The sequence below is a fragment of the Haemaphysalis longicornis genome, unplaced genomic scaffold (genome assembly GCF_048455015.1).
Source record: "Haemaphysalis longicornis isolate Haplotype H1 unplaced genomic scaffold, Haemaphysalis longicornis Haplotype H1 scaffold_4, whole genome shotgun sequence".
In the NCBI taxonomy this organism is placed as follows: domain Eukaryota; kingdom Metazoa; phylum Arthropoda; class Arachnida; order Ixodida; family Ixodidae; genus Haemaphysalis; species Haemaphysalis longicornis.
The window spans coordinates 114,819,362-114,831,900 of NW_027526361.1; the positions used below are offsets into that span (position 1 = coordinate 114,819,362).

At 46.2% G+C, this 12,539-nt stretch overlaps 1 protein-coding gene across 2 annotated transcripts in view; it reads left to right on the forward strand.

The window, feature by feature from the left end:
- Usp2 (Ubiquitin specific protease 2) overlaps positions 1–12,539 on the forward strand; it is a 227,206-nt gene that overhangs the window by 210,219 nt on the left and 4,448 nt on the right. For both annotated transcript variants that reach the window (XM_077707577.1, XM_077707576.1), the window contains exons 6-13: positions 95–209; positions 1,427–1,540; positions 2,938–3,002; positions 4,868–4,971; positions 7,529–7,606; positions 7,903–7,981; positions 8,447–8,548; positions 10,353–10,476. In XM_077707577.1, the coding sequence (XP_077563703.1) occupies positions 95–209; positions 1,427–1,540; positions 2,938–3,002; positions 4,868–4,971; positions 7,529–7,606; positions 7,903–7,981; positions 8,447–8,548; positions 10,353–10,476 (781 nt within the window). The remainder of the gene's footprint in view (positions 1–94; positions 210–1,426; positions 1,541–2,937; positions 3,003–4,867; positions 4,972–7,528; positions 7,607–7,902; positions 7,982–8,446; positions 8,549–10,352; positions 10,477–12,539) is intronic.

The following is a 12,539-nucleotide window of genomic DNA, read 5'->3' on the forward strand; positions in this document are numbered from 1 at the left end:
TGTATGGGTCACTGTCTGACAGTGCTGACTCGGGAGTTGCTTCCGTATTTCTTTTTGCCAGTGAATGCTTATTTTCTCGCCCTTCTTCCCCCAGCCTTTGCAACGCTCCTGAAGTCAATCTGGAGGAGCAGCAATGGCGAGTACGCCATCAGCCCCCAGGCATTTCGCAGCCAAATACAGAAATTCGCTCCACGTTTTATGGGCTACAGGTGAGCCACAACTTTGGCCCCTTTTTCTTTTTTCTCCCCCGTTGCCTGTGAGTCGGAGCATGTGCATTGAGTTTGCTGCATTGCACTGAACAATGTAGCCGGAAATTAACCTCCGCTGCTTTGACCCAAACTCGATTTATTGCGAGATTCGGGACCATTTCTGGTCTACCACATGCCAACTATAATTATGCTGTTTGTGACTGTCTGCACCATTTGTTGTGGAATTTTTTTTCTCTAGACAAAATTTCTTGATTAGAGCGAGTGATTGCGGAGGCTATCTTCGTGCAATTTCCATGGTTTCTACGGTCCGTTGAAATTGCCGGAAGGCAGGGAATACAATGGGTGTTGCTAACCTTTGTGTTTTACCTAGGCACTGGTTTGTATTCCACAGTTTGAATGTATACGCCTGCCCTGCTCTGTTCAGTCACGTGCCACTGAATGGCTCACTTGTTATCAAACAGCAAGGGGTTTTAAAAACAAACAGTGCAAGCTTTTCATTATACGTGAGCCATCATAACTCGTAATTATCGCTTTGCAGATACGCACGCAGTTGTTTGCCTTTGTTTTTGTTTGCCATAGCAAGGGCTATAAGCACTTCCCATCTTGCTGCGTGTTGAAGCAATTACCTATTAGGAGTTGTGGTGTGATGAAATACGCACACATGGTGCAATCAGCAGGGATTCTGGTGCCATTGTACAGTGGAAGAAAACATCGCTGATACTCAAAGGCATACAAATGTGTGCTTTTCCGCACACCTTTCCACAGTGCGTAATGGCTGGGCAAGCTTGTTGAGCTTGCCCATTCAGTGTTCAATTTTCTTATAAAGCGCTCTTCATGTTTTCTGATGCTTCGCCGGCTTTGCAGTCCTGCTCAAGCTTTTTGAATGGACAAGTGCCAAGTTCTATGTTGCCTGGCCCATCCTCTTGGGTTGGGCTTAGGATGACGCTAGGGCTTGGGATTAGCTAGGATCTTGTGGTGGTGGTCAGCACAGTTCAGGTAGACAAAAAGCAGCGGGGGAGAAGTGGTCTTGCTGCTTAACATAAATGATTTTTCTGCCGCCTTTTAGGGCTTGGAAAGTTACTGCATGCCCAAGTGAACTGTAGATCAAACCGTGAAATTGTTTGTTTGGAATCTGTTTACGCTGGCGCCTTGCAAGAGGTTGTTTGAATTGCCGGGGCTCATTGTGTTTCTCTTCCCTTTCCTTTGTGGCCGTGCAGTCAGCAGGACTCCCAAGAGTTCCTGCACTACCTCCTGCAAGGCCTGCACGAAGACATCAACCGGATCACCTCGAGGCCGAGGCACCTCAACACCGAGATCGACGACAATCTCAGGTCGGCAGACTTTCTCGCTCACGCCATCACTGTCCGTTCCTTCCCACTGGGTTGTCGTCAAGTCAGCAGACTTTTGGTAGAGCTCATATCGCGAGCGTGCCTTTGGAAAGAGGTACGGAATTGGAACATGTACAAAAAGCTTTGGGCACGCACTGTGAGCTTGTGACTTGTATGAAGAATTTGTACAAGGAGGTGTGGCCATTGTTTAGAATGCGTAGCAGCACAGCCAATTGTACGTAAATGTTTGTGTCGTCGTGGTTCCTGTTGGGCCGTTGTGGTTCGTCTTGGGCATCCAGTGCAGGTTTAAAATCCTCAATTCTGTCCGTCTGCAGTGTGTCAGATTTTGAGCAATGCTTCAGTACCGGCTGCTTGGCAGTCCTGCTACTTTCGGTGTGCATTTCAACCCTGTCGTGGAATAAACAGAGCACTGCCCGCCAAATGAGATACTTACTGTGACGTTGACGGAACACTTAAAAAGTCAGTGACAATTACTACACTCCGTAATTGCGAAATTCTTGCATAGCGTGAACTGCAGTCTTTTCGGTCACGGTGTATTATCGGCTGTGTCTCGGGAAGTGATCAGCGAACGCACACGTGCTACTCTGCCTTTGTCTCGCAGCACGTTGCTGCCGCCGAGCATGTTGTTGCAAATCGTGTTTGAACCTCTCGTGCAAGTGTCATGTGGTTCGGATGAGCCACAAACGGAGGAGGAATGTCTGGCGAAAGTGTGAGGGGGGAGGCAGTGAGAGAGATGACCCCACAGCAGCACGAGCCACCCTCCCCCTCGCACTTTCCCCACTTTTCTCAGTTGTTTTCTTTGTCTTCGCTCGCTCGCTCGGTTACAATACCTTTGCCGTCGCCGCCGCCGCCATCGCCGCTGCCAAACCACAGTAGCAGCCACCAAATTGCTGTGCACTAAAGTGGTAGAAGGGTGATAAAGGGGGAAACAAAGGATAGGCCGGGTGTGGTGTGCTGTGCCCAGGAACAACAACCCATCTGTAGCACTCTTTGGCTAACAAATTAGGTACTTGAATGACTAAAAGCTTGTCATTAGTTCTTAAGCTGTTATTGACAGCTGGTACCCTTGCTTTCGAATTTTACCTTATCTTCAACAGTGAAAACCTGAAACTTTCATGCATATGGGCATGCCATTTTTGCTTGATTGCCCCCCTTGTCTGGCATGCCACATCAGACCCTTTGTTCCGTTTCCACCTTTCTTTCTTTCTTACCCTTTATCATTTTTAAGTGTGTACTGTCATTGTCACAGTAAATACATTTGTTCCTGTTCTTCGGGATGTTTTTGCCAACCAACTTTTTGGCGAACCATCTAGCCCAAAACAACCTTGCTGCGAGTTGAAGTGCTTGAACTTCGAACGTTTTGTTTTCTTTGTTTGCAGTGATTCTCAGAAAGCCGCCGAGGCCTGGAAGCGATACCTGCGGTTTGACGACAGCAAGATTGTGGGTGCGTTGTCTTTGCACTTGTTCCTTGTTGGCCTGTGCAGCTAACCAAGGCTGGGTTTAGTTGGTTGCTGCACCTGGCTTCAATTTGACAAGCAAATACTGTTGCTGAAGTAACTGTAGCTACTCTTGTAAAACCTGTAGTTTGAACATTATTTTTTACAGCGCACTTGAAAACACAATGCTGGAGTAAAAGTAACTAGAGTGTAAGCTATCAAAGCAATGCCACATCTACCCTTTATCATTTTTAAGTGTGTACTGTCATTGAACTCTAAGTCCCACGCCAAAAACATAAGGGAATATAAAGAAAAACCTGTCAAGGAATTCGCAACAATATTTTTGACCTTCACAGATGTGTCCTGCAAAAAGACATCCTGGTTGATTGACCACATAAGGAAAACTTCGGTCTGCGCAAGCCTGATAGATAGACAAGCTGCTCTTAACGTTAGCTGTTTCGTTTCTAGCTAGTGTATTTGCGCGGATTCGAAAAGCGAGTACTATTTTAAAGTTCTGTGCCAGTTACGCAAGTCTTCGACAATGCTTGGCAGTCCTGAAGTGCACAAACTGTGTATGCAGTCATGCCAGTGAGTACTTGAAATAAAGGAATGTACCTCTTGAACAATTCTTCGTAAGTCAGTTGATTAATCGCAGAACCAAAAAAATTGCTGCCCTTTGACATTCAAAAGCATTGTGCCGTGCAGCAGTCTTTTATGGTGTTGAGTTTTCTACAAGCCTTGAAAAAACACTTGTCAGGACTCAAGTTACTCTGCTTCAGTATTTCGGAAGACTTTGCAACGTTTTTGCAGTTTGATGCAGCACGAGCCGAAGGGCCTTGTGAAGCAACGTTGAAAGTGTATAGTTAATTCAAAATGCTCAGCTTCGAACATTGACATGGCATGCATTGAGTCTGCATTTTCAACCACTGTTTGGCTAAAGCTTGACATGCCAATTGTAGCAGCTAAATGGCCTTCACAGCAAGGGTAGATTTTGCTACTGTACCGGCTGTACAACTGTGATGTACATTGTAGGTAATGTGCAACTGTGGGCTTAGCTTCCTTTTAGCTTCTGCATAGTGTGAAAGGCATGTGGCGTTGTATTTGTTCACCAGGAATACATGATGCGGGGCTTCTGCAAAAATGGGATGTGTATGTTCAGTCTGCAGAGCTGCTAATGCATCCTCACAGGCTACTTAACGGCGAAGCTGCTGTGGCTGGCTGTAATGTGTGCGGTGTGCAGCGTCATAAAATCAACTGGGTCATAGATTAAGTTACTCCTGCCATTTACCGTACAAGTGAGCATGCTCTTATGAGGAGCGCCCGTTGTAGTCCAGGCAGGCGTGTGGTGCTCGCAAAAATACTAAGAAAACAGTTCACGTGCGTTTGCTCTTCAAGAGGGGAGCACGAGACAGCTCGTGCTACAGACGCGTTCCACTTTGGGAGAAAGGTGAAAGCCTGCGGACAAAACACAGGCCTGCCAAGCCTGCCAGTCATGCTTGAGGAAGACGATATAGATGGATCTGACGATGACTGCTACTACGACAGTGGAAAGTGATGGCGGAACATGTAAACAAACAATTTCAAATCTAATGTAATGCATAGTGGTGTGGCCTTCAGTGCTTACTTAGGAAGAAATCCTCCAGCTTCGTTATGGTTCAAGCCTTGCGCAACTTAGTGCAAGCTTCGCCAGTTCTTTTTAAACTTTGTAGAGCAGGCTCATAGGCGTGTCGCAAGCTCTACTTAAAGTGGCAATCATGTCTAAGTGCTTGACTTGCAGTTGGATGTGGATTTGGCGTGCAGAGTTAGGTTTACCGTGAGCGAGGATGTCATCCGCTGTCTTCTTTCTCCTTCTTCCCGTCCACTATGTGTGCAGACTGCTTTGTGGGACAGCTGAAGAGCACCCTCAAGTGCAGCGTGTGTGGCCACAAGTCGGTGACCTTCGACCCCTTCTGGGATCTCTCCCTGCCCATACCCAAGGTCAGGCTGCTGCTGATGTTGTCACGCACGCCCCCTCCCCCCTGTATTCAGCATGCGTGCAGCGCAACACAATCACACCTTCGCACTGTCTGTGATGTAGTGGAGCCCCATGTGGACTACATGTCTGTTGTAAACAGATAAGTAAGGAGCAGTTCGGCTTCAACTGCCATTGCGCACATTGTGCCACCTCATTTCTAATAGCCAAGCTTCGTTACGAGAGTACAGTGAAACCTTGTTAAACTGTACCTGACGGGGATGCGAAGAAAGTACGTACTAACTAGCACTACGGTTTATCCGAATGCATTAGGTTAAAGGGAAACAGAGTAGGGGATTCGGCTCAACTACGTATAAAATGAAACAACGGCTTATGCGGGTAGGGTTTAATGAAATTCCACTGTATTTATTTATTTAGACGTACTGCCAGTCCCATCAGGTATTCTTGCAGGAAGGGCTAGAACAGAAAGCTGCAGAGTTAGTGTGCAATAAAAACACAAGCCTGGGAATGTGATTAGAAGAATAGGACCTAGTAGCAGCATTGGTTTGTTGTTAATTTCTGGACACCGCACGTGATTCTAACGTGTGGGTGAGCAATAATTTGCAAGTAGAAAAAATGCAGCGACCTCTGCATTTTTTGTTATTACAAGTAGGTTCAGCTGTGCTCATTTATATTCTGCGTGTGAGTATGTACTTGAGGGCTGTCATGCGAGTTTGTGTTTTCGAGCACTTGTACAACATGCCATCCACGCATTCTGATTTGGTCCCGGCGGACAGCTGTTGAAAACAAAAAGGCTGTGTAGAGCCAAAGGTTATTCGTGGACTTGTGACTCATCATTTAGACAGCTGCAGGGAATGTAAACAGGTCCAGTAGGGAGCCAGTGTAGTACATGTAAGCAGCATCTGCATTTCAAAAAAATGTTTTCAGCAAAGTGCGAGTCATGCAGCCTGGAACAGTGCAGAGGTGAATGTTCCTTGGCTTTTGTGGAGGGCAGCGTAGGTTACGGGGAACAGCTGTCTGAGTGTCAATGCAAGAGGGGGAAATGTCAAGAAATAGCTGAAATGGCATTATTTCAATTACGAAATGTTTGCGAATGCTGCAGCTTTATAACCTTTAGGGCTTTTAGCGGATGATTTGCAGAATGCTTTTGTAAGAAAGGAAGCTACTGAAAACAAACCGACGGGCAGTTAAAAAATAAGCGCTTACAACGGCCTGTAGTTGAACCTCGTTGATATGGGTGTCAAGGAATAGCGAAACATGTTTGTTGTATCTGAAGTTCATATCACAAACATCAAATAAACAAGCAAAAATGGGAAAAAAAGCATGTATGTGTATGTTTACTTTACTCACAGCTGCACGAGTTGTTACACTTGCTTTTTGTATACCTTCAGAACTTTGAAAAGGTTGTAATGCCTAGCAGATTAGGGGTTAACACAGGGCATTTGCCTCTTCACCTGCGGTCAAATTTCTTAGGGCACTTTTTATGTGCTTTGAAGATGAAAGCCTGGTGTACTGTTTTGACTGGTGCCTTTTATATAGACAGCCACCCGTCAACACAGCAGGCATACTTTTTTGCTGTTCCTAATCCATCTTAATCTGCCTTAGTTCATCCGAATACAGCTTAATCCATCTTGATCCCACCTCACTAGTTGTTAATGTCATTTGCTAAGTAGCCATTAATCCATTGTAATTCATTTTAATCCATCCTAATATATCTTTATCCGAGTTACTGATAATAACTATTAATCACTAACCATTCATAATCATTAATCATCTCTTATGCTTGGCTGCGATGCTTTGGATCATGTCTGGCCTTCCTTGGGTTCTCGTACCATTCATGTCGACTGTGGGTTCATTCAAGGTCACCTTCCAGTGAGATGTAGAAGCTTCCGCCCCGAGAGTCTGACTGTGTGTGTGTGCGTGTGTGCGTGCGTGCATGCGTGCGTGCGCGCGCGCGTGTGTGTGTGTGTGTGTGTGTGTGTGTGTGTGTGTGTGTGTGTGTGTGTGTGTGTGTTTGGCAGTTCACAGGCAGTAGTGCTGTTCTTTCTGTGTCCCCCTTTTTTTTTAACCTTATGTGGTTAGCCTTTCTTATTTTAGCACCTTTGGCAGGAAAAAAAAAAAGGGGATTGGAGAAAACGGAGGAGTGCTTTTTGATCTGTGAAATGGAAATATTGAGAAGTTCACTTTTCCAGCAAAAGCACCTTGAAAAGGGGAAAGGAATAAATCTGGCCCACCTTTGTATTGTGTGTGTTGTTAGGGGTTCACTTGCAACAGGGCAAGAATGGCCCTTGCTTGGACAGCAATTAAGCAGACTTTACCACCATTGTGTTGTAACTTGCCAATGGCTGCTGCATTGCAGCCCTCTTAGGTATGCTTAAGGTAGGAATGTGTGCCAGTTGGTTGAAATTGTTTAATGCTCAAAGTGCCCTTGTAAGCAGCACCGAGAAAAGCACCTCTTGCCACTCACGTGGGCAAATGATCTTTTGCGTTGCATACATCCACCGCATTAGCAGCTGTGTCCTTTCGTCCCCGTGCTAACACGTTGTTTTCCACATTGTGCAGAGCTCGGACACTGTGACGCTGCAGCAGTGCTTGAGCCTTTTCACCAAAGAAGAGGTGCTCGATGGCGATGAGAAGCCCGTAAGTGTTCACTATTGAAGAGCTCACTCTGTGCCACCTGCCTGCTTACCGTGCTATTGATTGCATTGCCTGAGAAACAAAGCTGAATTTAGTATTTGACATGAAATCTTCAATCTCTCGCTCTCTCTCTCGTCTGTGTTGTGCGTGAAATTCAAATACTGAGTCTGAATTCCATAGGCTTCAAAGTGTTACTGGTGGAAAGAACTATAGTGTTTCGTAACAAACCTTTTAGGTGCTGCCTGTGTTATATCTGTTTTTTTCATGCTCCTTTCTTTCTTTTTTTTGTTTCCCTCCAGACTTGCTCCCACTGCAAGACCCGTCAAAAATGCACCAAGAGCTTCACCATCCACCGGTGCCCGAAAATTCTGGTTCTTCGTATCCTTTTCTTTACCTACATCGTGGAATAGAAGCGTTTGATTGATCCTGATTCATGTTTTTTTTTCTTTCTGTTTTTTAACCCTGTGCCATAGGATGTCGCATTTAAAATGTGAGATGAATGAGTATTTGGCCTGGTTGTGGCTCTAATACCCACATTTGTGATGAAAGTAGAAAAGTGTAACATAACTGAAGGGGAGTGTTTTATCTAATGCACTTGACATACTTGGAACTCTTATGTCTGAAAACAGACGTTAAACTTTTAACTTTTGCTAGCTGGAAAGTAGCTTAATGGACAATCCCGAAAACCGTATCACTTACAACCAGAATCTCGTCTGGTTTGGCAAAGCTAGCGAGTACTTTTGTGAAGCCCAACACAAATTTACTTGGATTGGCAAAGTGTGTGTGTATGAAGGTGCTCTGTCAGTCTTGCCTGTTTATTATCCTTGACTTTTGACGCCTTAGATTTGAAGCGATTCTCTCCCAGCGAAAGGTTCCGTGCGAAGCTCAACACGCGCGTCGAGTTCCCGCTGACAAACCTTGATCTCTGTCCGTACATGTCCAACAGTGAGTACACGCGCTCTTTCCATTGCGCTGTCTTCGCTCAAAGCACTGTGCGCTTGCGTTCCGTTTTGTGGCACAACAAACAACTCTTTAGCCAGTGTTCTGAAATTTCAATGAAGTAAACCCTACTTCCGCTCTAGAAGAACTTTCAATTGCTTTCATTGTTTGTGGACGTGAGATGATGAGAAATCAAAAAGCGTGCCATCTTTTTTTAGGAGTAAAAGCGTGCTGCTTTAGTGTAGCTGGCCAGGGTTGGTGCGCTGTTTGGTTTCTCGTGTCTAATCAGTGCAGCGGTGTATAGTCACCTCGGCAGTAACTTCCTATGTATGAAGTTGCTAATTCGAAACGATGCCATGGTGGCTATTTCTCTAGTGTAGGCCTGAAAGAAAACCTTGAATCAGATTAGGTACACTTAAAGAAATCAGCAGTTCTAAATAAACCCAGGGTTTCTCCCTCAATGGTGTTTTTTGTAGCTTGAGTGTAGCCTTGGCACTTATGAATCCAAATTTATAATGTTAGCTTCTTTACACCTGCTGCATTTGTGCCTTCAGCCACGTATGGGAATGGCAGCCGCAAAAATTAGAGGAAGATCTATTAGTGAATTGTTTGGAATGCGTGACCATCTCGCTCCTTCTGTTGTTCAGCAGTCTTGGCATGCTGTTGCCGTCTAATACACTCTATATTACTTTGGCGTTTCCTCGGCCTTCCAGTGGCCGCACAATCCATTTTACACGATTCATCAACGCTGATACACGGTGAGAGTAGGGAGGCCTAGTTGGCCAGTGGAAACTACTCAGACCAGGAGCATGTGGGGAGGTTAGCGAGCGGGAAAGGGTATGAAGGACCAACAGGAGATACGTCTCCCTGGCGGTGTCGACCTGTGCGCTCCTGGCGAGCTCTGTGCATGTTTGGGCAGCTTGTAGTACCTCTCAAAGCATTCCCCTGGGTGCAGTCTTTATCCCTTGTGGAAGAACACGTTCTTTTTTTCTCTGCTCCCTTTTGTCGCACGGAGCTGCTGCCACCCAATCTATTTGAAGCGGCATCTCCATCACCTGATGATGGCACAACTTCACTTTTGCGAAAATCTCGGGAATCCTTACTGCGTGCAAAACAGATGTGGCGAGGATGCAGCCTTGCTGTGCTGGCAGAAGCAGCAAAGTGGGGCACTCTGATGTGATGTGATGAGCCCCGAAGCAATCAAATACTGCACTTTAGTAAAAGGAAATACAAAAGACACTTGGGCGAAGCGAGAGTTGAATCACTGCCCAATATTTGGCGCCAAATGGATGGGGAGAAAGGCGCGCAGAATTCAAGGAGCATGAGTACAAAGCAGCTTGTGTTTGTTGAATACCACTGGGTAGCAGACCAGAATGGCTTGTAGGAAGGGGCCCAACTGAAGACCGCATAGTGTTAATTAAGGACAGGTTTTTACAGGGTTTGTTTGGTTGCTCATTTGTTTAGGTGCCTGAAATGATGAATTTGTCACTGCAGCCTTTCCTGTACGTGCACGAGGGCAGAGCACTGAAAAAGCAGGCATCAGACGTTAGGTGGTAACGCCAGCAAGCACAAGATCAATGCTGTGCTTTTTTGCAGCATGACCTGATCTGGTGAGCTGTGAAGCATTACAGCATGTTGTGTCCTGTCCACAGACAGAAAGATGCCGTGTTGCATAAATGCTGTAAATCTTGGTGAACTGTGGATGGAGTTTGCTCCACCTACACGCTGTCCCAGTGGTAACAGGGCTAGCAGTCTGTCCATACCATATACCACTGTGTGGTGACGTTGCCGTGTGGTGCCCTTGTTGCAGGTCATTACGTGATGTACAACCTGTACGCGGTGTCCAATCACAGCGGCTCCACCTACTCTGGCCACTACACGGCGTCCTGCCTCCACCCCAAGACGGGAGAGTGGCACGAATGCAACGACACCAAGTGAGTCATGCCCAGTTGGTCTCCTTGCTTCTCCCCATGCCGTTGGCCTAACTCTGCCCAGTCCTTCAAATGACTCCAAACAGTCATTGGCCGATTTGTTTGCCACAGACACATTTATTTTGAACCACCAATCGCAGTGTCCGAGTTTTGACAGCTGTGCCCTGACATTTCAAATCTACCATTCGGGCGACTCATTGTTGTGCTGCTCGTATCCTCCTTAATTCTAAGTGGAGTGACGTAATGGGGGCAACAGCTGTGGCCTGGCCGAGCGCAACCAGTTATATGCAGAAACACATGAAAAGAAGAGGGCTGTGCACTTGTGAGGTGCCTAGGTTTCTTGCAGTAACTTCCAGAAGGAACGAGCCTGAAAGCGTTCACCGTGTAATGGAGATCCCCACTAGCGATGCGGCGAGGAGGAGGACATGTCTTCCACATCTGCACATAGTAGTGAACCTTTCCTGCATTTTTTCTGTCAAGTGCTGGAGTGTCGTGGAAGAACTTCTCCCTTCTCACATGGTAGACCTGGGCATGAGTGGATGCATAACTTCCATTAAGTTTGACACATCATCATCATCATCCAAGTGACACGCTTTGGCCTCTGCTGCCTTCGTGTCACGAAACACGCACACATAAGTACATGCTGACACCAGCAGTTTTCTTAATTAAGGGCACACTAAAGTGTCAAAACAAGTCTTACTATTTCAGGAGGTTACAGTGACTTGAATGCCGATATACCACTGGTGGCAGCAAGATTTTTTTATTAACACAGAAAAAGCCAAAGCCTCAGAACGGTTGTTGTCACCCCATACATTCTTCCCCACTAGAATTTATGCTGTCACAAACCATGAATTGTGAAACAGGGTTGTCAGAGTTGGTCTAAACGGGCATACAAATGTAAAATCAATGTATCTGGCAACTTTCCTTGCAAACATTACCAAACAAGCCGCTTTGTTACCACAGGTGCTAAGTTTTGTTTTAGTTTTGATTTGGGTCCAGTTGGTACTGGTACTGGTTCAAAATATTTATGCAGGTAAATGTGATAACTATCACTTCATACTGCCAGCGCATATATGTAGTCTCAAATCTCAGTTATTCAAGCATGCTTAATTCTTATTTTTTGGTTCATTCAAGCCGACGCTGTGGTCTTGTCAACAGTGTGTATTTCAGTGTATGCAAATGCCCGGTAATTCAGATGAATGTGAACGCACCAGTTAATTCAAACGTACCACGCCACCTACCATATTCTCTTTCTTTATGCCAAATAAAGAAAGAGAATATGGTAGGTGGCGTGGTACGTCTTTCTTTATGCCAAATACCCGCCGCGGTGGCTCAGTGGCTAAGGCGTTGCGCTGCTGAGCACGAGGTCGCGGGTTCGATTCCCGGCCGCGGCGGCCGCTTTTCTGATGGAGGCGAAAAGCAAAAACGCCCGTGTGTACGAGATTTCGGCGCACGATAAAGATCCCCAGGTGGTCAAAATTAATCCGGAGCCCTCCACTACGGCGCGCCTCATCGCCGCGTTGCGTCGGCGCGTTAAACCCTACAATCAATCAATTCTTTATGCCAAATGTTCCCCCCCCCGCTCCCCCTCCCCCTCCCCCCCCCGAATCACTCACTATGAGGCGTCGAGGGGCTCCAACATGTCCACTACCAGTAGGCTTTATTGTTCAGCTGAGTGAACACAATATAGTTACGGGCTATTGCCACTAGCGGTGGTGCCAGAAGTTTCACCTATCGCTGATTGGTGCGTGGGACCATACCTAGTCCCTCTGAATGTAGTGCAGGGGGAAGGCAGCTGTGCATATTGTGCAGTTTTGATAAAATTCAGTTTTCCTGCACCTGGCTGCTCCCAAAGCATGAAAATTGCAAAAATGGTGCCAAACTCTCCAAAACATTCTGAAAGGCAAGGATTTCGATGCCCACATCAGTTTCTGTGGGGAGAAAGGCCGAGTTGATGAAATGGTTTTCTAGGCAGCCCAAGTGGCGAGGACGGGGTGATCATCTTGGTATCGCTATGTTAGCCAAAGCCTCATTTTCTGCCTTCCGCGGTCACTGCTCTCACGTCG